At 43.4% G+C, this 27,703-nt stretch overlaps 2 protein-coding genes and 1 long non-coding RNA gene across 6 annotated transcripts; 2 read left to right on the top strand and 1 right to left on the bottom strand.

Annotated features, from left to right (window-relative positions):
- The first annotated feature begins 1,284 nt into the window (after positions 1 to 1,284).
- LOC113025098 (uncharacterized) lies at positions 1,285 to 7,655 on the top strand. 3 transcript variants are annotated; one of them, XM_080303374.1, is made up of 5 exons: positions 1,285 to 1,350; positions 2,287 to 2,372; positions 2,465 to 2,545; positions 4,326 to 4,510; positions 5,153 to 6,231. In XM_080303374.1, exons 2-5 carry the CDS (start codon positions 2,297 to 2,299, stop codon positions 6,032 to 6,034), a joined length of 1,224 nt encoding a protein of 407 aa, XP_080159500.1. In that variant the 5' UTR covers positions 1,285 to 1,350; positions 2,287 to 2,296; the 3' UTR covers positions 6,035 to 6,231. The 3 variants fall into 3 exon arrangements, with proteins under 3 accessions (XP_080159500.1, XP_080159499.1, XP_080159501.1); XM_080303373.1 differs by lacking the exon at positions 1,285 to 1,350 and having other exon boundaries at positions 1,708 to 2,372; positions 5,153 to 7,655; XM_080303375.1 differs by lacking the exons at positions 1,285 to 1,350; positions 2,287 to 2,372; positions 2,465 to 2,545 and adding an exon at positions 2,665 to 2,768.
- Positions 7,656 to 13,198: 5,543 nt separating this feature from the next.
- On the top strand, positions 13,199 to 16,870 carry LOC113025100 (troponin I, fast skeletal muscle-like). Of its 2 annotated transcripts, none has more exons than XM_026172510.2 (7): positions 13,199 to 13,310; positions 15,177 to 15,210; positions 15,344 to 15,380; positions 15,460 to 15,588; positions 15,770 to 15,859; positions 16,174 to 16,350; positions 16,649 to 16,870. In XM_026172510.2, exons 2-7 carry the CDS (start codon positions 15,203 to 15,205, stop codon positions 16,742 to 16,744), a joined length of 537 nt encoding a protein of 178 aa, XP_026028295.1. In that variant the 5' UTR covers positions 13,199 to 13,310; positions 15,177 to 15,202; the 3' UTR covers positions 16,745 to 16,870. The 2 variants fall into 2 exon arrangements, with proteins under 2 accessions (XP_026028295.1, XP_026028296.1); XM_026172511.2 differs by lacking the exon at positions 13,199 to 13,310 and adding an exon at positions 14,599 to 14,885.
- Positions 16,871 to 18,030: 1,160 nt separating this feature from the next.
- On the bottom strand, positions 18,031 to 25,978 carry LOC145429656 (uncharacterized). The gene is made up of 2 exons (XR_013909921.1): positions 25,721 to 25,978; positions 18,031 to 18,466 (listed from the first exon to the last, which is right to left on the bottom strand). It is a non-coding gene; the product is annotated as an uncharacterized LOC145429656 (long non-coding RNA).
- Positions 25,979 to 27,703: the final 1,725 nt, after the last annotated feature.

Raw genomic sequence — 27,703 nt, forward strand, 5'->3', positions numbered from 1 at the left:
ACGAAACTGCTTCAGTCATTGAGTCTGACAAACAGCTGCAGCCTGCGTCTCTCTCTCTCTCTCTCTCTCACACACACACACACACGGTGAGTAGATCCAATAAACTTATGCTACAGACTTCACTTTAGACGTCATCTGACCATTTCTGCCATAAATGTGAATTTATATTTATTTAGTGAAATATTTGGAACTTTAAACGAATGTTTCCATCTTTAATCCTTAATTCTTTTGTAAGGTTTTGTCTTTGTTTAACTAGACACAACCACAAAATATACTCTGGATTACATAAAAAAATAGAACGAAATAGTCAAATAGATCTAATAGATCTTAAGGAAAGCTATGGTACAATGAGCTACTGGTAGATTAAGCACCTAACAAAGACTAGTTCACTGGTAACCTGTTCAGGGTTAACGACATTTACAACTAAGCCTTTAAACAAAATATCTGCGCGTTTCATTGAAATAGTACGCATGGAAGAACAAAATAGTTACAATGGATCACTCAACAGCAAGAACAATATTTAAAAAAATGATTTAATTATATATGCTATGAGACAGACAACGGTGACAAAGACGGCTCAACTAGTTTATTTTCAGTGATAAATGATCCAATGATTCTACAAAGAGCGAGGAAAATTAGCGGTTCAAAAACCAGACGGGATGAAAGTGTGTAATACACTAACCGAATAATATTATAAGCGCAGATCTCCCTGAAAACAGCAAGTCCTTTCAGGTGTGATTTTGATACAAGGGATAACTCTTCTATTAGGAGCTGCTATTAGAAACTATTCCACCGAAATCTAAGTGTAACAGCTGACCTGTGTGACGTGCAGAACAACTGTAAATAATATTTCGCATAATATTGTAAATAAGTGTGTTGATGAAAGGAATGTTACTGTGCCACACGCGTAAATGCGCGCATCGCTCTTTTCACGTATCGGTTTCCAGCAGTCGCGTTAGTGCGTTTTGACAGACATTTCACTTTGGTTCAAAACAGATTCAATATGATGAGTCCATCAGCGCGTGCGCATTGCTGAGAAAATATTCCAGCTCAGTTCTGCTCTGTTTCGGTGAGTTTTATTACTACAGATGCAGAATTATGCTCAGCTCCGAAGACTCAGTGTGAGGGCTGAGTGAAGAGCTGCAGGACAAAGCCAAAGCAGAATCAGACATGCTTTTGTGGCATGCCGCAAAGTGAATCAGAATTGCGTGAATTATTTAAATATGTCTCCCAAGATTTTGTGAAAAATACCCATAAGCACGCCTTTCGGTAGCAAAGCTACAGAAGAGGATGAGGGCCACGGGGGGGATACTGAAGTGAAGTAGGATGCGCATTTTGAAGTCAGCTCACGTGAGGATTTTGGCAGTTCTCCCGCTCATGTTTTCCATTAAGGTTTTTTTTAGAAAGTGAATTGGAAAAGATTATGAGGTTACTTTGGGTTTTTTGTTGTTGCTTTCCCCACTGCCCTGGGACTCACTGGAGTCACAATTTAATGAAAGCCTACAAAATTTGCGTTCCTTAGTCCCCGGGTTTTGTCTCGCAGGGAATTTCTATTGCGTATAATTGCTTGCTGTTAATCTAGTTTTGCAAATACACCGTATAATTTACTCAGATAATACGCATTCGTATTTGTTTAAAGGTTAAAGGTTGTCATTAAGCGGGGTAAATCCTGCAAGGCCAATCCCAGGACAACAATTCCCATGGACTGAAGCCGGCGCGCTCACGGTGCTGATGCTGCTGCTGGTTAGCCAGGCAGCTAATCACTGAAGCTCCGGATAAATGGTCACATTTACGGCGTTTAACATCCACGTTAACCCGCGTTGTGTGGCGGCAGATGGACGCATAATATCGTGTGCATGTTCTTGTTGTCGTTTCGTGTGATGGAGCTGTGCCACCCGTGTACGAGCCGTGAGCAACGGATACTTGTGCAGTCTACGGTTAGCTCGCTAACGCTCCGGGGATTTTTAAGGTTTACTGTGGTTAATGGCTCTAGTCGTCAAGCTGTCGTGAGCGAGCCCTGGTTTGCTGCAGCTTCGCTTCCCCACTAGGATTACCTGACGGTCAGAGCCTCCACCAGCTCCACGATATGACTCACACACAGTGAGCCGACCAGCTGGCTGGATGGCTAGCTCTTTCGTTAGCTGCTAACCTAGGCGGTGATGCTAGCAGCCGTTCGGGTGTCGGTACCGCCAACTATCTGAAGCCATGTCTGCCCGATGTAGCTGATGTGTTGCTCGGCTTGCCAAAAGATGAAGGGCCGGGGTTATGATGCGCCTCTCCCTGCAGGAGGCGGAACATGGATGCAGAGGAAGAGCGGAGTGCACACAAAGTTTTGGATCCAATGGTGCCCTGCAGGCAGAACGGAAGGATCGGTAAGACTGGTGCCGCTGTCCTTTTTTTTTTTAAATATCTCCTCTGTGTTTTGTTAAGTTCTGTGTAAGGTGACCTCTCTGTCTGTGCGCAGGTACTTTGAGAACTCTCCACCGCCTGCTGAAAACCCAGAACACACTGCAGATTCAGTCCATCACCCGCTCAGAATGTGCTGGTAGGTCAAATCCTGCATGGGCAGAAGTTCCCTTATTCACAAGGTGTCATTAACGGTACTTCCAGGTCATTAAAAACCAGCTGATTAAGATTTAGTTGATTAGCAGATTTTAAAAGGAGGGAGCAGCAAATCCCAGCCTTCTTTTTCCTGATTTCAAACTTGTGGACAAACAGAAGGAACAAGTCCTGGGCTTGAATAACGTTCCACATTTTTTCTGATGGATGTAAGTAAGATACAAACCTGTAAAAGTTGTGCAGAATCTCATGGTCTGCAGCTGGGGTGGCAAAGTCAATTTATATGCAGCATAAGTCCAGTTTGAGCTCAGACGGGCTTTATAGTTATTTTTTTTTTAAATATATAAAGTTCTAATAAACATAAATGGTGAAAGTCAAAGTATTTATCTGTTCTAAAGAAATTGAAGTATGTACTAAACCCAAAAATCGAGCTATGAACCCGGTTTCCCTCCTTCATTGTCCAACTGTCCTGTTGACCTCCTGTGCGCTTGGCAGTAACATCTTTGCTGGCAGTGACGTCCACTCTCCCCACACAGAGTGACAGAAGCACACGCCCGGGAGAATACATGTGCATTAGCACAGATAGAATAGTATCTTTGCAAACAGTGAAGTTCCAATTTAAAACTGAAACTATTACAGATAGAAACACCTTCTTCTGTTGTCTCTCGGTTTTAGGCAGGAAACTGCAAAGAGGTAGATTAAATTAAATATGAATCTAATAATATAATTGATTTCAAATCTTCAGTTCACAAACTGTCTGTGTAAAACTAGTATGAACTACAGCGTAGTTTTGGAGAAGTGTTTCATCCTTCATTCCTCAACTTGACTTTAAACCTTTGGAGTGTTTGCAGATTTGGGGAAAATGGTACCGTAACACTAGGGCTGCACAATTAATCGTTAGAAAATCACGATCTCAATTCATACTTATGTGCGATCTCATTTCCAAGTGACAATGATTTTTAAAAGAAAAAAAAAGTAAAAGATGACGATTGTACTGCATTTTGATCCTGGACATAAGCTGCATGAAAACAAGCGCTCACTCTTCCTGCTCAACAAATGACAAGGGCGGAGCCTTATACCACAATACAGAAGTCAGCTGGCAGGGGAAAAAAACAACGAGAGCACCTGAGAGATGAGGAAGCTGTAAAGGCCAAGAAAGTGACAGGAGAAAATCCGTCCCGGTCAACCACCCAAACATCAATAACGGGAACCTACAGCGCTTCCCTATACCCGTCGAACTCCCGCAGGCACAAAGAAATTACGGAGGCTATCACTTATCACCTGACCAAAGATATGGCTCCCATCAACACTGTGCAAAACGAGGGATTTAGGAAAATGATCAACACCCTAGACAAACGCTACACAGTGCCGTCCCGCAACTATTTTTCTATTGTTGCACTACCTGCTCTATACACGCAGCGTCGAGCAATGGTGGAGACGGAATTTCAAGCAGTACAACATTTTGCGGCAACGACAAAACGTGAGACATTTGTTGTTTTTGTGTTCAGTCTCAACTGTTACGAAGTTGATGTGCAGTTAATAAGTGCAATAAATATTTATATTGGAAAAGAAAATCGTGATCTCAATTCTAAACCAAAAAATCGTGATTCTCATTTTATGCAAAATCGTGCAGCCCTACGTAACACACAATTTTAAACTGTTGTCTGTGAATGAGAATTCTTTTCATGTCGTCTCCACAAATACCGGAGAGGAGAAGTTCTGTTGTTTGCCTTTTGATCTCACATGCGGCCTCCTGGGTGTTTCAGGTTCCTGTCCGAATCTAATGATGAGTAGGAGCGAGCATGCCGATGCAAGGCCCGTGCCCGTGGCCCTCACCCCCCAGCTCCCTGCCAGAGCCCACCGGCCTCTCTGTGTGTCGGTGTCCTCCGACAGCAGCGGACGCTTCAAGGCTCTGGAGACGCAGGAGTGGAAGAACAACCTCAAAGCTCAGGTACACAAACATCTGCTGCTATGTCCTCAGCAGGAGTTGAGGTACATCTGGATCCTGAAACATCTTCATATTAAAAAAAAACGGCGTTTCTAAAAGAATGAGTTTGCAACTGTGGACTAGTGTTCACATACAAAAATAGGCACATCTATGCTTTTATTTCTATAACTAAATACTATATTAATCAATTAAAGAACAACAAGAAAATAATGAAAAGAAGTAGGAACATTTTGGAAATCTTGCTGAAAATATTTGAATAAACTGAAAGTAGAACAGATGCGTCTGGGTGATGGATGTTGTCTTAATAAATCAATCTGATAGCAGGGTAGGTCACAGAAGATGCTGATTAGTTTCCTCTTTTTCTAGCAGAAAGGTGACAGGGTTCTTAAAGCTTGCGGCTGTATTTCTACTTCAGTAGATCCAAATGAAACTCCATGTGGAGTTTAACTCCTCGCAGCGTGGAAGGGTGTAGAGAAAGGATTTCAAATGGGTCCATATCATATGTTGGAAGCACTGAGGAATCTGTGTTTCCTGGCTTTTTTATGAAGGGGGGAGCAGGCACTGCTATGGACTTCTCAGGTCTGGTTGGTGTGACAACCTACTGTGAGAGTTGTTATCCATGTTTCATTTGTGTCTGTGTTGCAGATGGAGAAGGCTCACAGTGCAGGAGCAGCCAGCAGCACGGGTTCTCTGGAACGAGCGTCCCTGTTCTGCGCCTCTGCTTCTACCACAGTGTCCTGCTCCGGCCTGTCCAGCCCTGTGGAGATACTCAACAAGAGCAAGTCCTCCAGCCGCTTCTCTCTCTTCTCGCCGCCCTGGAACAGCAGCTCAGAGTCCGACTCCAACCCGCCGTCCCGCTCCGGCTCTAAGAAGCTCCGCAACTACAGCCGGAGAGCCGCCACGGGGCCGGCCGGAGCGAGGGGCCCTGATACGCCAGAGCCCAAACCCAGTGGTCCCGAACACTTCCAATACTCGGAGCCCGTCATCTCCAAGGTGACCGATTACATCTATGTCGGCAACCTAAACGCAGCGTACAATGGCCGTACGCTGTGCCGCAACAACATCGATAGCATCATCGACATGAGCAGTGCTCCAGGAGAATCGGCCCCCTCCCTTAGCCTCATACCCTGCACCTGCTCTCGTGGCGCTCGCCACAGCTGGTCCCGCCTCAAAGTGGACATCGGAGATGTGCCGGACGCTCTGGGCGATGGCCCGTCGCTGAAGCAGCGCTGTTTCGAGGACATCAACGAGTGCATCAACGCCTCCACGGAGAAGCGGAAGCGCGTCCTGGTCCACTGTCGGGACGGCTACTCTCTGGCGCCCACATGCATCATCCAGTACCTGATGGTGAAGCAGAACATGAGGCTGATCGCTGCCTATGAGCTGCTGAGGGCCAAGTACCCTGTCAACATCAGAGAGTGCCACCAAAACGTCCTTGTGAGCCTGGAGAGGGCGCTGCGGCCCGGCGGAAACATTGACCCTGAGTGCTTCAAACAGGCCATCTCACGCAAAGTGGCGTGGACCTGATTTTGTTTCCCATCATGCTCAGCTGCTGCTCGACGCCCTCTCTGCTCCTCCCACAGTATTGGATCCTTTCATACAGACAACCAAGGGCAGCTGTAGACTGATCACATGGATATTATTGTCCCCACTTGTGGTTGTGAGAATTTGATGTATTTCCTCTTCAGACCTGTAAATGTGACCTGGCCGTGATTTCCTCCTTCATACTCGCCAAATAGGAGACGCAATAGACTTTGCTGTAGTGTGCAAAGCTTCTCGGTATAACAGTGTGATAGTGTTGGCTGTATAGTTGATATAGTCCTGCTTCAGTTCTGTGCCACACCGTCGTGTTGCTGTTCTATATCAGGGGAATTTCTTACCGGGTGATCTCAGGAGATTATTGATGTCATACTAGAACCGTGTCAGTGGTCGTTAGATTATCCTGCAGCTTCGTTCACACGTGGAATCAAAAATGCAGCTCGGAGAGTTGGGAAGGGTTCCGCAACAGGTCCAAAAGGGTTATAAAGCCGTTGCACGTTCACGTTATGCATCCAGCTGGCACCACGGCCACTGTAGGAGCTCTTCCACTTCCTGTTAATCCCATTGCACCGATGTTTGCTGCAGATCAGACGAGAGCGCATAAGAGTTAATGGAACCAAAAGGCTAAAATGGTTATGTCCCCACAAGAGCCCACATTTGATTTTAACTTTGAAAAATGGTGAACGGATAATGATAAAGTCTCTGAACTTGAATAAAACGCGTTTATGTCTTTTAAGAAGCCGATCTGGTCCATAAAATAGATTGGTCCCGATTGGTCAGATAAGGATGTCTGATAGGATAGCACCCATTTCTAAACAATAACTTGATAGTTTAACCCCCAAACAGGCTCTTCCATGTTTGTATAAGTAGCAGCCGTGCTGTGACGTCTCTAATACTCACAGAAATGCCTTTTTAAACTCAAATATATAGTTTGTGTGTTCTTTATTTTTCTTAAAATCAAGATTAACATTTCCCGATGAAAAATACTTATTCAGCAAAATTGATCTCGGAGGGCTGCATCATTTTGGGCTATTGCCCAGGTTCAGTAAGACGAGCACCAGAGCGTGGTACAACTCGTAACTGTAGCTCAGTGCAACTAAAAGCAAGGACGCACTTGCTGGATGAGCAAAGTTGAACTACAAAAATCAAACCAATTGCAGATTGAGTTGGGTTATCGCAAATATGTTTGCCCAATTGCTCAGCCTAGAGTTTGCCTTTTATGGACGACTCAATAAAGCAAAGTATGCCTGGATGCACAAAAACACTGCTGCATGTTGAAAACGACCTTTCAGGTGTAACCTAGTCGTGTAAATCCAGTGTGACATCTCAGATGTGTTTCAGGTGGCGGTAATTCCACTGGTGAGACATGCAAGCCTGTAAAGGATGATTTTCTTTCTCGCTTTAAGATGTGAAATAACTGTAGAAGCAAGCGACCACGTGGAACGTCTTACAACATGGACTCTGTTACCAGCCTGAATATTGGGCGAGTGCTGTAATGTATCTGTTTAGTGCCCTTTTTACACGACTCATTTTACGTAAAGACAGCCCAAAAGGTTTAGTAGAACTAATAGAAAAAAGACAGCAATGTCCTGATAAAATAACTGTTGCTGTGTGTAAATGAGGTCACCTGTGATTCAGTACTCTCCCACTAGTACATTAGTTTCTCAGCGAGTTAACCCAGCGCAGCGTCACTTTGCGTTGTCTATATGCACATTACAAAACCTAAAGATGCAACAAACTGGAATTGCACCAGTAGGGGTTGAAAATTCCTTCAGCTGTGCTTGGAATGGCCATGGCTTTCAAATATTTGAATGCTTATTAAATTCTAAGTGTATCTGTTATCTTCAAATACATATTTTCCCCTATTTTTGTTTTTTCTAGTGAGCTACTGTAACATGTTACTACTATGTGCAGATGGCTATAAGACGTAGTTGGTGGTCACCATTAAACAACTAAATAGACTAAAGGTCGGCCAGAGCTCATGTTGTGTAGGAAAGGTCGGACCGTTCAGCAGAAGCTGCTCACGAGTCTTCTGTTAATTATTTTAGCTCATTGACTTTAATTATGCACTGCATAGAAACGTGTATGTATATCAGTGGATTTATACTTCTGCTCTCTATTTCTGCAAACCCTCTACTGTAACACATTGAATTGATGCAGTGGCGTGGAAGGCAGTGATTCAGCTCTATGAGAATGGTATAGAATTGTTTTACAAAGTAAGTCCACTGCAAAGTCCACCAGGTAGAGCTAACATGTCGCAAGCTAGCCACAACTGCACACAGTCGTTTGAGAAATCATCACTCTTTGCTTAGAAATGTCCACCCTAGTTTTTACCCAGAGAACCTCTTCACAAATTTACTGTCTAAGGTTTAATGTGAGCTGCAGACTTGGGCTGATGCTGGAGATCCATTTAAGAAAAAGTTTTAGTGCCAACTGTAACCTGCCATCAGGTTCATGTAGACTTTTGGGCAAAGTGAGGAGGCATTGCTTGTTTGGAGATCTATAGCTGATAAAGTCTTAGTTTGGAGTGTCATAGTAGATGAAATATGGACTTGGGTTGAAACCCAAACAAACCGTCTGTACTCCAGCCAATGGAGGACATGCATGCTTTTTGTTATCTTTAGATCTACAGCCGCTTCCTGGATTATGTTGCAGTTTCATCTTCTTCTGTCTTAAAAGGGAACTTTTGCACATGGACACTTTGTGTTGCTTCTGACCTTTTTGTGCCGTTATCTATCTTTTGTGTGCTTATTTTTTATTTATTTTTTCCCCCCGCTGAGGTCATACTCGACAGGATGAACGGTCCCTCTTGTCCTCTGTGAGGAAGACTTGAGCCTCGTTTTTAGTGACAGTTCGCTGAAATGTCTTTAGGAGCGTGGCTCTGTGAATTTGAACTTTGGTGTGCGGTGAAGTTGAGTGACATGCATCTCTTATCAGTATTAGTGCACCATCATTGCTGAACTGCGATTCGGGGTTTATGGATGGCAAGAGGTAATTTTTTTTTTCTTTACTTTTTCGCTCCACTGCTTACAGAACTGTCTAAAAAGAAGAGTATTAAAGTTTCCCTGTGAATGTTTAAAGACACTTAACATGACTGAGTTTCACAATGAGGGAAAAATGAGACCATGTTCATTAAAAGTAACCAGATGAAGGTGTTAATAGTAGTCAGGGCTTTGAAGTCATGAGTCTTTCACCTGTCAAATTCTTCTTAACCTACAAATATTTTGTTAAATGTCAGAAAATGGTGAAAATGACCTTTTCAGAGGTACTGTTTTGTCTTTAAAGGTACCCTTTTTATTTACCATTTGCAAATGTCACCACCAGGGAGCAGCTTTTTAACAGCAGGTGTATTAAAACATGTTCAGATGTGTGCTGCTGTTCGTTAAACTTCCAACGTTTCTCTCAGCCCCGTTTCCTCTAGACGATTTGCATTTTACCAGGGTAGCTGTGAGAATCTGCTCTTGGGTAACTCGCTGTGCCATCCTGTGGTACTACACGAAACAACGGCACAGGCCTGTTTTAACATCAGTTGATGTCGCTTCAACACAGTACACAGATATGTTTGACAAATTCAAAGCAGTTGCTTCTTTACATTCTGTGGGTGTAGTTGGTTTTTAAGTAAATATATAAGCAGCCTTAATGCCTCAGCTGTGAAAGGCTGATGGTGTATTGTCATCACACCAAATTTCTGAAGTCAAGTTTTATAGCTGTATCTAATAAAAATCTTGTATAAGTTTGAATCACAGTGACCTTGACCTGAAGGTCAGAGGTCAGCTTTTCTGAAAATCATCTAGGAATTTGAAGTTTATACAATAGACACATCTACTAAGAGGCTAAAGGGATAGCACTGGCAATTGCCTTTTTTTGCGTGTGTTAAATTAATGAATTTAGAAGTACCTTTAAACACAAAAAACATTTGCACCAGGAAAGCATCACCATTTCTTGCTGTAATTACTTTAGTTATATCTTTAATGCTTACACAGGCGTGTATATCAAAAATAGTAAGTATTGTGGAGGACCAGAACTGCCAAAATTAAAAATGAAATAATGACTCAGTAAAGTGTTAAAAATATTAAAATCAAATGTAGGCTTCATTTCATAAACTGTGACATTAATTCATATCTTTGTTTCCTAAACTTACCGTTTTTCGATTTTCCTTTTCATTCAATTTTAAGTTTCATTTGGGGGTTTTCAGGCCTTTGATTAGACAGTGTAGTACAGAGGAAAGAAGGATGAGAGGAAGCGACACATCAAATGACCTGGGACATACCACTGAAATGAACAAAACAAAATCAAAAAAACATAAGGAATTTTAAATTAATTGTAAAGGAAATAAAAAAAGTCATTTTTTTAAAATTATGTGCATTTTGATATTTTAGGTGTAATAACATAGATGTATATATGAGGTCTTTTATTTTTGATTAATTTGGTCTTCCATACATGCATCTGCTTGTAGTAATCATCTGTGAACTGTAGGAGGTAGAGCCAGGTGGAAGGACTTTTAAGGAGCCATACTGTTTGGATGTCAGTGAGTGAGCAGACGGTAACAAAGGTTGAACACTAGTGGGGATGTATTTACCACCCGCTCTCATCAATCAGCACTATCCTGCCCTCTCATTGGTAGGCGGCGCACTTGCTTGCCTCAAAGTTGAGGAAAGTGCTGAACCTTCCACTTCTCACCCCGAGCGGTTATTTTGCCAGTCATTGCTTGAAAAAGTTGAATGTCATTGAGTCTTGATGGTCTTTGGTCGCCACATCACTGCTAGCCTCTTCCTTTTTAGCCAATTTATTGAACCCTTGTACAAAAATATATATATTGTTAGGACAGAGTGTTAGCCATACAGAAATTAGCTCATTGCCAAATTCTCACTTAAATGGGAGTGTAACATTGGATGGTCCATGTATTTTAGTAAGGGGGAAATGGACCAGTGTCCTTTGCAAAAAGTGTGAGAATTACTGGTTTCAATGTTGAAACCACTGCTGTGGGTATCATGGGAACTACCACAAGAAATTCACCAATGACTTCCATATTTAGCTCAGATTCTGAAGTCTGTCAAAATGTGGGCTGGTTGTTAAATGGCATCAAGGCAGAACTGGTACTCCATCACTGCTGACTGGGTTTTATTTTGCTTGTAGTTTCATTTTTATTTTCATTTTTTCCATATATATTTTTTTTTGGTGGGGGGGTCTTAGTCAAATTTGGTATCGGACAGGCCGCCACGGTCACAGTTCATGTGATGGAGTAGAATCTAAAAGTATGGTGCCTTCATTTGGAGTCATCTCATGAGTGTTCGTTGACTGACATTTGCACACTTTGTATGACTTTAACTTCTAGATATCTTGTAAGATGTTGAATATTTTTGGATGTTTTATTTTGAAAAAGAAGAAAAAAGACATTTGTGTGACTCGTCCTTGCTGTGATATATTTGCAGACTTTAGTGTATAGTAGCGGTGAGACTGAAACGGATTCTATATTTGACAGATGTTTTGACGCTCGTGTAGTGGAAACGATCATCAACGGATTCTTCTTCTTTCTTTTTTTTCCCGTCGTCGTAAACTCTCGCCATCACAATCATCATATCAGACTGAATAGGTTTTCTAACTCGTTCTCTCAGGTGATTTCTCAGTATCCCAGAATGTTCTCAATGAATACGATGTGATTCAGAAATGTGAAGCAATGTATTTCTCATGTCGTGTTTATTAATCAGATTTAATTTGCACTGTTGAAATATTAAAGAAACTGATGTATCTAACAGCTGCTCATGTGTTGGAAGTGATTTGAGCACACACAGCTCTGTTATGTTGAAGCCGTTCAGAGTTGGTGTTGTGTGCACGCTTAGTGAGAAGCACAGACTGATAATGGACACAACCACTGTGATGTCACCCATTACCATTTAAGAAATTAGCTCATTGCTAAATGTTGATTTGTAAGCCACTCCCACCCTGGAAGTTCCCTGAATAAGCACAATGTGGAGGTCAAACTGTCTCCTGTTGCTTCGTTTGTGCCCTGGTTCCTCTGACATGCACTAAAGAACTAAGTTTCTTCAATCAGGAAATTTCCTGCAGTGGAGCCAGAGAAAGAAAATGACAGACATCCAGAGAATACGAGACAATATGAGATCCGAATGATCAAAATCTCCAGGTTCCTGCTGGAGTATTTGGAGAGAACCCGGCCATGTGGCGACAGTGCTGTCCACTTCCTCTCGTACAGCCCGCTCACCTGCAGTGTCACATTTTGTACTTTCTGCTCCACTAATTATGTTCCAGATTTAAATCTTAACATTAAATATAATAAAAGGTTATAGTATAAACGATGAAGCTACCAAGCAGATTTCAGATATGTTGAAATGAGTTCCAGCTGTAACAGCTGCACGATCGCTTCTGAATACAAAACACTTATGTAATGCAAAGCAATTATCAGACTCGTGTGCAGCGCCACTTTCTGTGTAATACGCCTGAATGAGGGCACAGGGCTGCACAAGAGCATGAAAATTGTTCCCAGTGTAGTCTTTATTCTCCCTCTGCTGCCACATTAACAAAAAAGCCTCGTTTTGAGCCACTGGTAGAGCTTCAGCAGCATAACAGAGCATGAAAGCAGCAGATTGCATGGAACTGTCATGTCACCTCTCCTCAGATAAACCTTTTTTTTTTATTTCTCATCTATTGCCTTATTAAGAGGAAAAACAGGAAACAGTGGGGAATTCCCGCTCTGTTTTTTTCCCCTCCTGCACTGAAATGTAGAAAGTGCTTGGCCACCTTCTGTTAACAGCTTCTTAATTGTATCCTTCAGCCAGGGTCTTGACAACATTGCTCTGCCCTCCCACCTGCTGTCTCCTTAACTTTCATCACTCCTGCTCCGTGATCTCCTGAAAAACTGCCTAAAACTGCCTAAAACCCCTCGACCCTGTAAATATACCATATGCTGTTTGATTTGCAACTTCTGCGTTTCTACTCAGTACAGGAGCGACTTCCTTTTTGGGGGTAGGAGGAGAATAATTCAATAAGCAAAGCAATCTGGGCAGAAGGGGTTATTTATAATGACGAGATAGGGCGGGGAGATTCTCAGGGGGTGAGGAGGGGAGGTCAGATATAATATTTCAGGTGCTGGATCCCATTGGTCAGTGAAAAAGTTGCCTTCCATAAAGAGAAAGATGGGGTTCCCTTTGCCTTTTGGGAATGCAGTATATATACCAACTTATAGCACCAGGAACGAGGCTGCTTCCCAAATCGGTTGGTCATTTCTGTTTTCCTCATCAGCCAAAAGGTGAGAAATCTCTTAGACTACCTTTTGGACAGATCTCGTTCTGTTGCAGTTCATTGAAGGGATCTTTTTTTGAGGTTTTGGTAAAAGCTAAAGCTAAACTTGTGATGTGGTGAGAAGAAACGAGCTCATTAGAAAGTGTCACTGCAGGATGATGATGATGACGATGGTGATGAGAAGCTTTTTAATGCCAGTATGGTTTGTTTTGGGGGTGGCGCTGTCAGCGCTCCAGGTGTGAAGTGCAGTGTGATGAGGTGTGCTGGTGCAAATGGACTCTCGCGTTTGGAAAGTGATAGTCCCAGTGTTTCTCGCCGTGTCATCACAGAGGTCGTGTGTCACATTTATCTGGTCTAATGCAATCAGCTCCATGTTTTATACAGATAAGCTCCAATACATGGAAACATCAGCATCCAAAACATAATTGAACGCAGTGAAATGTCATCCGTTTTGTATTTGTAGAAAGAACAAAACTCTTCTTTATGTAACTCAGTGGGACTGAGTCAACTGTAAACACTCTGAGAGCTCCAGCACCTGTAGCTGTCACAGGTCCAACCAAAGTGCGACAGCTGCACAGAAGAAGTGCACTGATGGTGTTCTGCCTTGCGTTACATTTTCAACTCTCTGTGATCCTTCAGTGGTTGCTTTGTGGTACGTTGTGCCATTATCCCAAAAGAAAAGCTTAAAGTCACTTCAAACATGTGCTCTCCCTTTTGTATCATCAGTACTTCTCATGGTTTAAATTTCTGATGTTTGGAGTTTGCGAGTTCTAAAAAGTTGAGTGTTGTTGAGAAATGGTGGGAGTTTGAAGGCATCAAAATAACTTTAAATTTATTGCTTTTCTTGAGACCATCTTGAGATCCGCATCTTTTAACTGATGATGATGATGATGATGATGATGTGTGTGTGTGTGTTATTCCATAGAAATATTAAGCTTTTTATTGGATTCTGTTTTAATACTTTGAATGCTAGAAAGCTTGGATGAGATTAAAAAAAGAAGAAAGGTTCAAACTGCAGATTTATGCAAAGTGATGCTACGATTCTGTATTCTGGGCTGAATCTGGGTTAATTTTGTCATTTGCAGGAATGTCTTGTTGGTCCAACCTGGACCAAAAGTCACGATGTAGGCCTGATACTATTTAGAGCAAATGTAGTGTGTGCTGTTGGTAGCCCAAAAATCAAGAGCTGGGGGCAAGAAAGGTTTTGCAATTATTGTGTGGACCACATGTGGTCCAAATGCCACAAACGAGCTTGCCATCTATGCCATATAAGGTGCACCTAAGTTAAGCCAGTTGGACTCACCCTTAGTCTGTACCATCAATCAGGGCTGAATGTGGCCCAGAGAAACTACAGATTGTGGACCACATTTGCGCTAAACATTTATTGCTAGTTGAGTACTGAGTACTGAGTATCTAAGGAAGATTCTTGATTCTTCTTGGTTAAAAATGGCAGGGTCCTTATTTCCCTCCTCTCGGTCTGGGTGCAGCGATTGTTGATCTGGATTGTTCTGCTCAGTCTCTATTTTCAGAGAAGGCATTTCATGACTTAGTCATGTCTGAGATGTTTGCACCAACACAGGAGGTATCAAGTTTTTCTTAATAATCTTCCAGAAGACAGACAAGGGAACCCAGGGGGGGGGACAACAGACCCAAAATCCTGATCCTAATTTAGCCTAGAGGCTTTTCCTCAAGTCGGTGTCGTGTTTCTCCTAAGTGGAGTTATTCTTTCCAATAGAAGCATTCTTGAACTGTTTCTCAGTCTGACCCCACTTTAACCTGCCTTCCTTCCCAATCTTTCTGTTAGCCCATGACTTCCCAGTTATTTCCTAATAATTAACCATTCTTTCCCCTTCCCCCTAATGTTTCTCTGCAGGGTTTTGAACCCAAACAAACACCAAGATGTCGGGGTGAGTACTTCTGTCTTGTTTTTACACAAGTCTGAAAAAGTTCTTAAACATTTTGAAGTAAAAAAAATGATTTATCTAAGCTGATTTTGAATTTTGAAGTTTGCTTATGACAAACGGATTGATTTTCTTTTAGGAAAAAAGTGTCATCAAGTCGTAAGCATCAGCTGAAGGTAAAAGCTCTTTTGCAATCGGAACTATTTGGAATCTGCATGTACACGCGATGTGACATGTACGTTATTTTTTTTGAAGAGTTTGATGCTGTCCATCGCTAAAGGTATACTGGAGGAGGAAGAAAGAGAGCGAGAGGAGGCAAAGAGGAGGTACATAGCTGAGACCTGTCCTCCTGTGTCCATGCCCAGGACCATGCAGGAGCTGCAGGCACGTCACAAAAGAACACCAACACTTGTGCTGAGGATGTCACACAGACTAGCGACCTGACTCGTTAATGACCATTTCATGTCCAGCATTTGCGTTCTAATATGCATCTCTGTTGGGTAACGTCTGGAAAAGTTCATAGTTGCAGTGCATGTGTAACAATGGCTTTTGCATCTGTGCTCAGGATCTGTGCAAGGAGATCCACCGCAAGATCGACGGGATCGATGAGGAGCGATACGACCTGGAGATGAAAGTCAACAAAGCCAACAAAGAGGTAGAATATAACCCTGCGGAACCTGCCGTGCGTCCATCATCAGAAGCTCGGGCTGTGCTTTGCTTGAACATTTAAACTAAGGTATCGGTTGATGGTGAAGTCTTCCATCAGCAGAAGGATGTCATGTCAGATTTAGGGAGTGTGAATAAAATTATGTAAAACACAGCACCGCTGCCCAGATGGCAAACCTTCTACTTTTTTTCACCCGACACTTTAATGTTCTGATGATTAAATAAAACTGGAATATCCAGTGCTTTGGATCAAATTCCATGCTGAAGAACTTTCATCATGGTCTCTGTAATCTTCTTTTCCAGATCGATGACCTGAAGATTAAAGTCCAGGACCTGATGGGCAAGTTTAAGAAGCCCGTGCTGAAAAAAGTACGCATGTCTGCAGACGCCATGCTGAAAGCTCTGCTAGGCTCCAAACACACAGTTAACCTGGACCTGAGAGCCAACCTGAAGCAGGTCAAGAAGGAGGTGAAGGACGAGGTGAGGACCTGGTTGGATGCATATTTTATAAATGTGTTTGTTGTTGTCTCAAAAGCAGCAGCCAGTAATATTTATCAATGTGCATTTATCATTTGATGCTATATTTTTTAGATTTCTAACATTTTGTCACTTAAGCAACATTTAATCAAATTTCATTAAATAGCAACGACATTTAATGTCGTTGCTATTTAAGTTAGAGTCATATTAGACTCTAACTTGGTGTATGAGGCTGAGATTATTCTCTGACACTGTTTAATTAAAGCACCTAACCTGGCTCTCTTTTTTGGTTGTGTTTTAGGACAAAGAGCTCCGTGATGTCGGCGACTGGCGCAAAAACATTGAAGACAAATCCGGCATGGATGGGAGGAAGAAGATGTTTGAGGCTGAGGCCTAAACAATGCTTAAGAGTATTTTTAGTTTCTGTTTGTCACTGACGGGCTTAATGTGACGATTAGAAAGCACACAACCATTTTTGATCCTGTAAACATTTTTACTGAATAAACAAACAATTCCTGCTGAAGAAGATGTGCTGTCTTTACTTATGGTAATGCCAACCAGGTTGAAGCATTTCTGGTTTACACTAATAGAAACCAAACTATGACAGTAGAGACAGCCACAGTCTAAAAAAATAACCTCTAAATGATAACTGCGCTGTGATGGCTCATGCTTATGGACATAGTGTGTGTTTAACTGAAGAAAATGTGATTTATTCCAAAACAACAGTGAGTTTTGGTTTTTTTTAAATTTGGATATTTTTAATTTGGATACCCAAATTAAAAATATCCAAAGTTTGTAATAATGAGCGTTTGGCTGACAGGGATCACTGCACATACTCAGTAATCCCTGTCAACCAAACTCTCAGGCTGCCGACTGCTCGAAACACTTAACTTCACGCAGTTTTTTATACTTTTCCCTCTGTATGATATCATAGACATAATACTTTAATCTTTGCATTATTATTATTATTATTATAGTTGAACAATGACTTTTCAGCATCACGATGATTGTTTTTGAGAACATTTCTTAAATATTCTTTAACCTGTGGTCAGTTAGCTGACTATTTGGTCTTAAGAATATGCATTTCGGGGCTGTGCTGACATACCGAAGTGGAGGTTGGGATAGTTTTCAATAAATAGGAGTGAAGGGAAAATGAAACGACACATGTCCTTTATTTTTTCTTAAAAAAAGATCTTTGTGGTTTCTCTTTAGCTTGCGGGAATGTTAAAAAGCAGCAGCTCTAATGCGGTTCAGAGTTCTGGACTGAGTCGTGTTTGTGGCTGTTTTTGCTTTATGAGGCCCAAAGGATCTAATGGTGTCAGGCAGATTAACTAAAACTCTAAATTCATCTTCGATGGCTCTTTGATTTTTGGTGACAGACAGAGGTGACACCAAGACTTCATACAAATCACCTTGGAATTGAATCTTTCCCACAGGTTTCACAGTTTGATAGAAAAGATGACTGTTTAAGAAAAAGCAGAATATCTTTGTATGTGTTTGACCTCCCTGTTTGCTTTGGGAACAGCAGAACTTTTCGTAGTGGTTTGCACCATCCAACAGTTATAATGATGGTTGGATCTTTTGTCAATAAAAGTTCAGTCGAAGAATCCTGAGTGAGAAAAGTTCCACAAATTGCAAGTGTAACACTTCCAGCTCTTCAAGAATCACAGACGCTCAGAAGGGTTGGCTTTTCACAGTTTACTTCTGCAGAAGACATAAAACACATTCAACAGGTGTCTTCTGGTGGTACCGGCAATTGTAGCTCCCTCACAGTGCAAGCGCGCGCTGTCTTAACAGACTTACAATTAACTTTTTAATAAAGAAAAGGTGGAAAATAATAATTTCTCCCATTTTACAGTCTGTCATACTGAGCTTGTATACAAAAGAAATCTTATGACTAATAAAATACATTCCACAATCGTATAAAACAAAATAACAGGATAAACATAAATACCACCGACTAAACATTTCCCTCTAGTGGACAAATTAACAATAGCGCATTACATCTTCACTTGCTTGTGCTTTACAGACAAAATGGCTGTTAACAAGCTCACATACCTGCAGAAGACATAAAACACATTCAACAGGTGTCTTCTGGTGGTACCGGCAATTGTAGCTCCTACAATGTAAAGCAACATCACAAAAAGCACAGAAAAACGGTAAATCCAAACACATTTCCTGCTATGCGCAGCAACCACTAGGGGGCTGACAAAGACTAACTGCCAAAGAGCATAAATACGGCAGAAACACTATTTAACAGCAACCCGCCTTTGTTTCAGTTACACAGAAACTTTCTAATATCAATATGAACCTATATACATCGACATATATAACTTATGTAACAACATTCACACCAGAAACCATAAAAATGCCAGAGCCTTTCATTACCGGACTTACCCTCACAGTGCAAGCGCGCGCTGTGAGGAGCGGAAGCCTTAGCAGCTTCTAAACGTTAGGGTGAGATCCGGTTTCTGGGTTTTCAAAATAAAATACAATTAAAAAAAAAAAGATAAAATTCACACTTAAAATGATAATTAAGAACAGGTAAGTGCATGTTTTTCATATGTATTATTAACTCTGTTACACTCACCCCCACTGAATTTTATCAAATTTGAGCCCCAGGTACCCACACTAGTATGCACCAACCAACCAGAGGTCAAAAATCACAAACACCAACTAAACGTATCCCTAAGGATGAAGTGGGGTGGGAGCAGCGCCAAACTCCCAACCCAGCAACTGGCAGCAGGGTGCCCGAAATACACCCTACTAATAACCCCTTACAAGGTGTGTACCATGGCTCAACAGAAAGAAAAAAAAATGTAGAGTACATAACAGCAAGTACAAATCCCATCATTCGGGTAGGCATATAAACAGAACATTTAGTTAGAGAAGGACGGGATCAAGGGCTTACAAACTGACTTCACGTCAAACCTGTCACGAACCACGACTTGATTTGACATTGTCTGGATCAGTCTATTCACAGGTTTGACAAGTCGCCCAAGTCTGGTTCTGATCTGGGAACCATTCCCGGTTTGGCTATAGTCAACCATTGGGGACTGAGCAGCAATGGCAGGAGCAACTACATCCACCACTACGTCAGGTGTAGTAGAGCATACTTGTACACCCTCCCCACAGCTCGTAGCAATATTGACCTCCTGGGACGCCATGCTAGAACCGGTTTGGTCAAAGTTCACTTCAACAGACAAGGCCGATGCGGCTGGCAAGACTGAATCCACGCTTGAAACATCAGTAACATCTCCCTGAGACTGGCTGGACTCCGTCAACTGCGACACCCATGCAACTGTCCTCTCTCCAGGGTCCAGAGGTTCAGAGATAACCTCCAGGTCAGCTGTCCCACCCATGGCATTGGGTGAGCGGTTACCATGAGCACCAACACAGCTCACAGCAGGGGCATTCAAATCCCCCTCCCCAGACGCAGCCCCATCATCATCTTCAGGCGCCGTGTTTACATCCCACGTAGAGGAGACGTGATCCGAGGTTCCAGCATCATCCTCCAGGGGCAGGAAATTCGCCACCAACAGCAGATTCCGGTGGACCACTCTCTCTCGTCCGGAAACAGAATCACGGATCTTGAAAGTGTGAGTATCATGGTTCACATCGATCACGGTGTAGACCGTTGACTCCCACCGATCAGCAACCTTCTTCTTTCCCCTCTCTTTCTTGTTAGCAACCAGGACTCTGTCACCAACCTCAATCCTGGAACCCTTCACTCTCCTGTTATAGAGTTGCGAGTGACGACGCTTCTCCTGCGTAGCTCGGGTGCGTGCAATGACCATTGCTTCCTTCACATCTTCCCAGAGGGAAACCACATACCTGTCATAACAGGTAACAGCAGGATCGCTCAGGACAGAGCGGAACAGAATGTCAACAGGCAACCGGGGCGTGCGACCAAACATTAGGTAAAAGGGTGCGAATCCAGTTGTCTCATGTGCGGTGCAGTTGTACATGAACGTCAGAGTCTGTAGCCGACGTGGCCAGTCCACTTTCGAGTCTGGTGGTAGGGCACGAATCATTCCACCCAGAGTCCGGTTGAAGCGCTCCACACTGCCGTTCCCCATCGGGTGGTAAGGTGTCGTGTGTGTCTTCTTCACACCAGAGACTCTGAGGAGCTCACTTATCAATTGGCTCTCAAAATTAGCACCCTGGTCGCTGTGTATCCTTTCCGGAAACCCGAACACACAGAAGTACCTGTCCCAGAGAAGCCTTGCAACCTGTTTGGCCGACTGGTCCTTGCATGGGAAGGCCTGCGCCCAGCCAGTGAAGTGGTCTGTGATGACCAAGACGTCGACGGACTTGTTGTGTGAGGCCTCAGCCGACCAAAAGTCGATGCAGACCAACTCCAACGGTCTGGACGAGGACACGCTGACCAAAGGAGCACGTCCCTCCGGTTCGATAGTTTTACTGACTACACAGCGCTGGCATCCCCGTACATGGTCTCTCACATCACGCCCAAGGTTCAACCAGAAAAATCTCTTTCTAGCCAGGTCTAAACTCCTGAACTGGCCCTGGTGACCGGCATCATCATGGATTCCTCGGAGGACCTCAGCCTTCAACGAGTCAGGAACCACGAACTGCAGTCGTCTGTTACCTGATATCTGGTCTCTGGAAACTCTGTACAACACGCCGTTGTTGAGGACCAGCTTCTCCCAGTGGCTCAGGTATCTTTTAACAAGGATTAGGTCCCCTACCCGCTCTCTCCTCGAGGGTCTCCTGTGTCTCTCAACGTAGAAGACGACGCGGGAAAGCACTGCATCCTGCAGCTGTGCGTCCCTAAGTTCTCTCTCTGAATGGGCAGGTAAGGCCTCCAGACCGGGGGACACCATCTGTGGCAGGTGATGTAAAGCCTCTATTGCTCTCCCTCTTGGGCCGACATCCCACTCGACATGTGACTGCAAAACAGCTGTGACAGCATCTTCAGCCAGAACCAAGGGATGCAGACTCTGCATGCCTTGGGACATGATGGAAGCTCCACCACCGGATCCACCATTCACCTTGCAGTCGGTGGACCACCGAAACGCCCCCTGGATTGATGCATGTGAAACATCTTTTGCCTCATTAAGGAAGTCTGCATATCTCTCAGCCAGCAGTCTGTCACTTACATTATCCTTCACAAAAGGCAATCGGCTCAGGGCATCTGCCACAATGTTCTGACGGCCTGGGACATATTTAATGTCAAAGTCATAGCTTGCAAGTTTAGCCACCCAGCGTTGCTCACAACAGTCCAGCTTTGGCTTGGTTAAAATGTGGGTCAAGGGGTTGTTATCAGTCCAGACGGTGAACTTGTGACCTTTGAGCCAATGACTGAACTTGTCGCAGACCGACCACTTTAACGCCAGAAACTCCAACCTGTGTGCTGGATAGTTTCTTTGAGACTGAGACAGGGATTTGCTGGCAAAAGCAATCGGTCTGGGCTTGGTTCCACCGTCCTGGATTTGAGCCAACACTGCTCCAATGCCATCCAGTGATGCGTCTGTCGAAAGCAAGAAGGGGCGAGAGAAGTCTGGGTGAGCCAAAACGACTGTATTTAACATCAAGCTCTTGAGCTTCTCAAAAGCCTCCTCTTCTCTGGATGTCCAATCCGAAGCACTCAACTTCCTGCATGGCCGCCTCACCTTAGTTGTTCCCTTGCCCTTCTTCACAGCACCTCTCAGGAGCTCAAACAGAGGTCTGGCAACAGCAGAGTACATGGGGACAAAGTGTTGGTAGTAATTAATCATCCCCAAAAATGATCTGACCTTTCGTTGGGAAGGAGTCACTCCATCAGTGTCCATGAGGTCCACGCTCCTCATGTTTGCGATAACTTCGACTTTGGATGGGTCTGTTGATACCCCATTTTGATCGATGATGTGACCGAGGAACTTCACGGATTTCCTCAGGAAGAAGCACTTTCTGGGGGCCAGCTTCAAGTTATGCCCGCGCAGCCTCTCAAACACCATTTCCAGGCGCTGCAAGGCAGTGTCCTCGTCTGGAGCAAACACCAGGAGATCGTCCAGGTAACACAACAGGCTCAAATAATTCTGGTCACCAAAGATGCTGGTCATCATGCGCATGAAGCTTGCAGGGCTGTTGCACAGACCCTGCGGCAGCCGATTATACTCATATAGACCCATGGGCGTGGTGAAGGCAGAATATTTCCTATCATCTTCATGCAGCGTCATGTTGTAGAAGCCAGATGTCAAGTCCATGGTACTGAACAGGCTGTTTCCCCCCAAAGCAGCCAGACAATCTGCTTGATGTGGAAGAGGATGGGCATCCTTCAGGGTTCTCTTGTTGAGCCACCGGAAATCGTTGCAAATGCGTAGATCGCCATTCTTCTTCCACACGAGCACCAATGGTGATGCATACTCACTGGTCGATTTCCTGATGATATCCCTCTCCTCCATCTCAGTCAACACTTGTCTCAGCTTCTGGTACTGGCTTGGGGGCACACGCCTGTAGGGAAGTCTGAAAGGTCTGTTATCTGAGAGGCGGATGCGATGCACAAAGTTTTTGGCTTCCCCACAGTCGAGATGATGGCGGGAAAAGACATCCTCGTACTGCAAAACCAGGTCAGCCATCCTCTCTTTACACTGTCCCGATGTCTCACAGGACTCTATGTCAACATCACCAAGCCCAACAAGTTTGAGTTTCTCCGTCATGGAGGTGGGCGTGACTTGTGGCGACATGGCCGACTGATGGCTGCTAGCCAGAGTTGTCTCCTGGAGCGCTGAAGCATCAAAGTCCTCGAGCGCCACACAGGAGTACACATCTGCTAGTTTGGCGTTACGTCGCAGATGTACAGGCTGCTCAGACATATTGATCAGTTTCAATGGGACCCATCTATCACCCCACAAGGGAGTAACCAATCTAGCAACCAAAATCCCTCTGGGTGCTGAGCGGGATGACGAGGGCTCTGTCATCACTGTACTGCCAGGGGAGACATTGATGTTCTTTGGTAGTTTTCCCCATACCAGATATTCGCGACCCGGTTCAAGGGACACAGCTGAGTTACACCTAACCGTGCCCACTTTGTCCGGGACGTCCGAATCTTTCCATGGGGTCAAACCAGAAAGCATAGACAGAAAGTTTTCAGTCTCAAGGTTGGTCTTAGAGCAATTACTGAAGACCGTGTTCCAGTAGGGCTCACAACGTTTAGACTGGTGTAATATGTGCTTAATGACGTTCGTCCCCAGTATCAGGTCATCAAGCTGCCCTTGAACCACCAGGATGGGAACTATCATTCTGCAGCCATACACCTCCATCTCCACATTGAGGGCATACTTAGGCTTCACACGTAGTCCTCCACACCCAACAAGGGTCACATCCACTTTGATAACATCTTGATCAGATATCAGTCCAGACTCACGCAGAGTCACCTCGGCTGCTTCATTCATGCTGCAGGCCATGGATCCACTGTCCAGCATACCACCCATTTTCAAAAGCCCACCGAAAGTGACGGGAGTGTAGAAAAGACTGTCACTATTGCCGACTTTGTGAACGTTTTGGAAGATAACTTCAGAATCTTTGCATTTTTGTCTTGCCTCCTCATACACTGACTCCGCATCACAGGTATCAGCAGTTTGGGAGCTTCCTGTAAGACCTGCACTGCCTCCCACCGAATACAGGTCGGTTAGTTTCCCTCCGGCTGGACCTGGGTAGACGTACTAGCCGGGCAAGACAACCGAACATGGCCAGGAGCAAAGCATGAAAAGCACAGTTTGTCAGATAGGCAGTGTGATACTGTGGTATGTCTTGGATCACTGCAGACTTTGCAGGCATCCTCCCTCCTCCGTCTATTTCGCGAGAACTGATTAAACGCCCCTCTCCTTGGTGTCTGAGTGTTGTGGTGCTGCATTCTCTCCATCATGGCCTGAAACATATCCACCATCTGACCCATGAGCCTTTCCTCTGACTGTTGAAGATTTTGACTCACCGCGGTCGAAGGGGAGAAACTCAGACTTCCGACGAGGGGATCTCGTGTTGCAGTGGTGGAGGGGAACGAGTCCACTAACCCCTGAAAACCTGAGGATGGGGGCGAGAAGCTTCGGGAGCGTCCCTCCGGCACAGCAGCTGCAGGTGAGGCGTTCGGGTGTACGGTGGTGATCGTAGAATTATAGCCCTTCAACTGTGCAGCGCCGCTGGCTCTACCATTAGCACTCACCTCCCTTTGATAATCATCAATCCTTTGTTGTACGTCTCGAGCAGTCCACTCATGGACAGGCTTGCACTTGAAGACATAAGACAACTCGGGGTCAGGACAATGTTTCACAAACATACATGCTACTTCATGAGTTAAAGGGGTCGCTGTCTGCCCCTGTCTGCGTAGCCCCTCTATGGCTAGTTCAGCAGCCTTGTTCAGTCTTATCCAATAATCTACCGGGTTTTCACCCCTGGTAGGGAGCGTTGCATAAAAGTCAGCAAGAGGGAGGCACGATGAAGAATCACTGAAGTAATGGCGAAGGACACCAAAGACCAGATCAGGTTTCTGTTTGACATCAAGACCTGGGTCACTACGAAGAGCCACTCTGACCACATCTCTGGCCTTCCCCATTAAGTGGCTAATAATTTCGTCAGCCTGGCCATGAATGGGGACCTCTTGCTTCCACAGGTAGGTTGTTGCCATGTCAATCCAGTCCTGAACAGAACATCTGTCTGTGCCATCACCCCTAAAAATTTGAAGCTCCCTATTGGGCTTAACATGGACAGTTACATGTGGTACATCTCGAGCGGTACTGTTACATTGCTCAGTTTGAGTCTTAGAGTCACCAATCAGGTTCACAACGCCAGCTGACAACAGTTTAGTAACAATGGATTCACCAATCTGGGCTCCTATTTGCTCAACCATGTCAGTAAAACTGTGTACAGTATCACTGTCTCTAATTGGAGTGGAAACCTGGGGCATATCACCCACACCCCTACCGATGGGAATAAAACTCGGGCTTTGGCCTAGCCCAGTGTCACTGCTCACAGGACCAAACTGTGTGACATTACTGGCGTCAACTGCATGAACTAGTCCGGCACCTCTACCCTTAGGTAGTACTGGAGTGACAAATTTATCCATCGTCAAATCACACACTTAAGATAATAACTGCATGTGCACTCCGTTAGGGAGAGAAAAACAAACAAACCCAGAGATAAAAATAAGAAAAATAACAGTATAACAGTAGCAGAACGAGGGAAAAAAAAAAAAAAATTATAATAATAATGTCCAAATAATTTGAGTGTATAACCACACGTTGTATATCAAAACACAGACACTTTCACCCTTGTCTTATTTCAGTCACACCCCTCACCTTTTTGTTTGTTTTTTTTTTTTTGGGGGGGGGGGGGGGGGGGTTTCGCTTGTTTGGGTTTTTCTTTTGTCTAAACTCACTTGGTTACAACAACCCACATTCAACTTGTGAACAGCAGGGGAGCAGAACAGCAGCCACGGCGATGAGCATCAAGCTGATCTGAAGATCCGAATGGTCACGGCACCAGTGTAACACTTCCAGCTCTTCAAGAATCACAGACGCTCAGAAGGGTTGGCTTTTCACAGTTTACTTCTGCAGAAGACATAAAACACATTCAACAGGTGTCTTCTGGTGGTACCGGCAATTGTAGCTCCCTCACAGTGCAAGCGCGCGCTGTCTTAACAGACTTACAATTAACTTTTTAATAAAGAAAAGGTGGAAAATAATAATTTCTCCCATTTTACAGTCTGTCATACTGAGCTTGTATACAAAAGAAATCTTATGACTAATAAAATACATTCCACAATCGTATAAAACAAAATAACAGGATAAACATAAATACCACCGACTAAACATTTCCCTCTAGTGGACAAATTAACAATAGCGCATTACATCTTCACTTGCTTGTGCTTTACAGACAAAATGGCTGTTAACAAGCTCACATACCTGCAGAAGACATAAAACACATTCAACAGGTGTCTTCTGGTGGTACCGGCAATTGTAGCTCCTACAATGTAAAGCAACATCACAAAAAGCACAGAAAAACGGTAAATCCAAACACATTTCCTGCTATGCGCAGCAACCACTAGGGGGCTGACAAAGACTAACTGCCAAAGAGCATAAATACGGCAGAAACACTATTTAACAGCAACCCGCCTTTGTTTCAGTTACACAGAAACTTTCTAATATCAATATGAACCTATATACATCGACATATATAACTTATGTAACAACATTCACACCAGAAACCATAAAAATGCCAGAGCCTTTCATTACCGGACTTACCCTCACAGTGCAAGCGCGCGCTGTGAGGAGCGGAAGCCTTAGCAGCTTCTAAACGTTAGGGTGAGATCCGGTTTCTGGGTTTTCAAAATAAAATACAATTAAAAAAAAAAAGATAAAATTCACACTTAAAATGATAATTAAGAACAGGTAAGTGCATGTTTTTCATATGTATTATTAACTCTGTTACACAAATATAGACCAATAAACCAATATGTCATTTTTTAAAGATTTATTTGTGATCCCAGTTTTCATCTGATGAGCTGATTGTTATTTCTACAATTTGGAAGTTTAATGAAGTCACACAAAGTTTGATCCTCATCCTTCATAATCATACACATTTATAGGGATGGGCTGAAGCTTGTATGTGTGATTTTTAAGGCTACAAAACACATTTAAGCTCTGCTACAAACAGCAATTTTACACTGACTACAAGCGTCACAATCTAAAGCTAAACTCTTAGTTTTCCTCAGAACTATTTTTAGCTTTAGTTTTATCTTATTTGTTTTTTGCCTATGAAGAAATCTGAGCACCAGTATCACAGTATATAACATATTGGTACCCTGGATGTTTGATCAGTTTTCTCATTGAAAACACGATTGGAGATAACTCCACAAATCTATAACTTTCAAGGTTCCTATGAGCATGGAGGATTCTGGTTTCTCAGAAGAAGCTAAATGATATGAAAGTTCTGCTTTTTACCTACATTCTGATACCAGGCTCGTCTTTTAGTTGTTATTCTTTCTGTGTCAACAACGTTTCTGAAATACTCGTGTTTAACTCGGAATATTACAACCATATGGTTTACAAAGCTTCATAAAATTTATTATTTAAATATACTATGAAAAAAAATCTTGCTTTTGGGCTCATGTAAAAGTATAATATAAGAAAGCAGAAGTATAATTCCCGGGAGAAAAAAACTATTAAAGAGATGAACATTTTAACTGCTGATCATTCACATGAACATTAAATTTAAAGTTGTTTTGGATCATGCTCAGAAATAAAAAAAAATGTCTCGAGAAAGACATTTGAGTCTCAATTGGAAGTAAAATGATATATAAAATTAAAGGTTTATTTATTCAAATGCATAATCTTTAAAGAAATTTGGATTGTCCATCCAT

The sequence above is a fragment of the Astatotilapia calliptera genome, chromosome 7 (assembly GCF_964374335.1).
Source record: "Astatotilapia calliptera chromosome 7, fAstCal68.1, whole genome shotgun sequence".
NCBI lineage: Eukaryota > Metazoa > Chordata > Actinopteri > Cichliformes > Cichlidae > Astatotilapia > Astatotilapia calliptera.

Bases quoted from the DNA above. Each gene is read 5' to 3' on its own strand.
- LOC113025100 (XM_026172510.2), top strand. The intron at 15,381-15,459 runs GTAAAAGCTCTT...TTTTTTTTGAAG, and splicing joins GTCGTAAGCATCAGCTGAAG to AGTTTGATGCTGTCCATCGC. The intron at 15,589-15,769 runs GCACGTCACAAA...ATCTGTGCTCAG, and splicing joins GGACCATGCAGGAGCTGCAG to GATCTGTGCAAGGAGATCCA.
- LOC113025098 (XM_080303374.1), top strand. From the start codon at position 2,297: ATGGATGCAGAGGAAGAGCGGAGTGCACACAAAGTTTTGGATCCAATG. The intron at 2,373-2,464 runs GTAAGACTGGTG...GTCTGTGCGCAG, and splicing joins CAGGCAGAACGGAAGGATCG to GTACTTTGAGAACTCTCCAC. The intron at 4,511-5,152 runs GTACACAAACAT...TCTGTGTTGCAG, and splicing joins AGAACAACCTCAAAGCTCAG to ATGGAGAAGGCTCACAGTGC.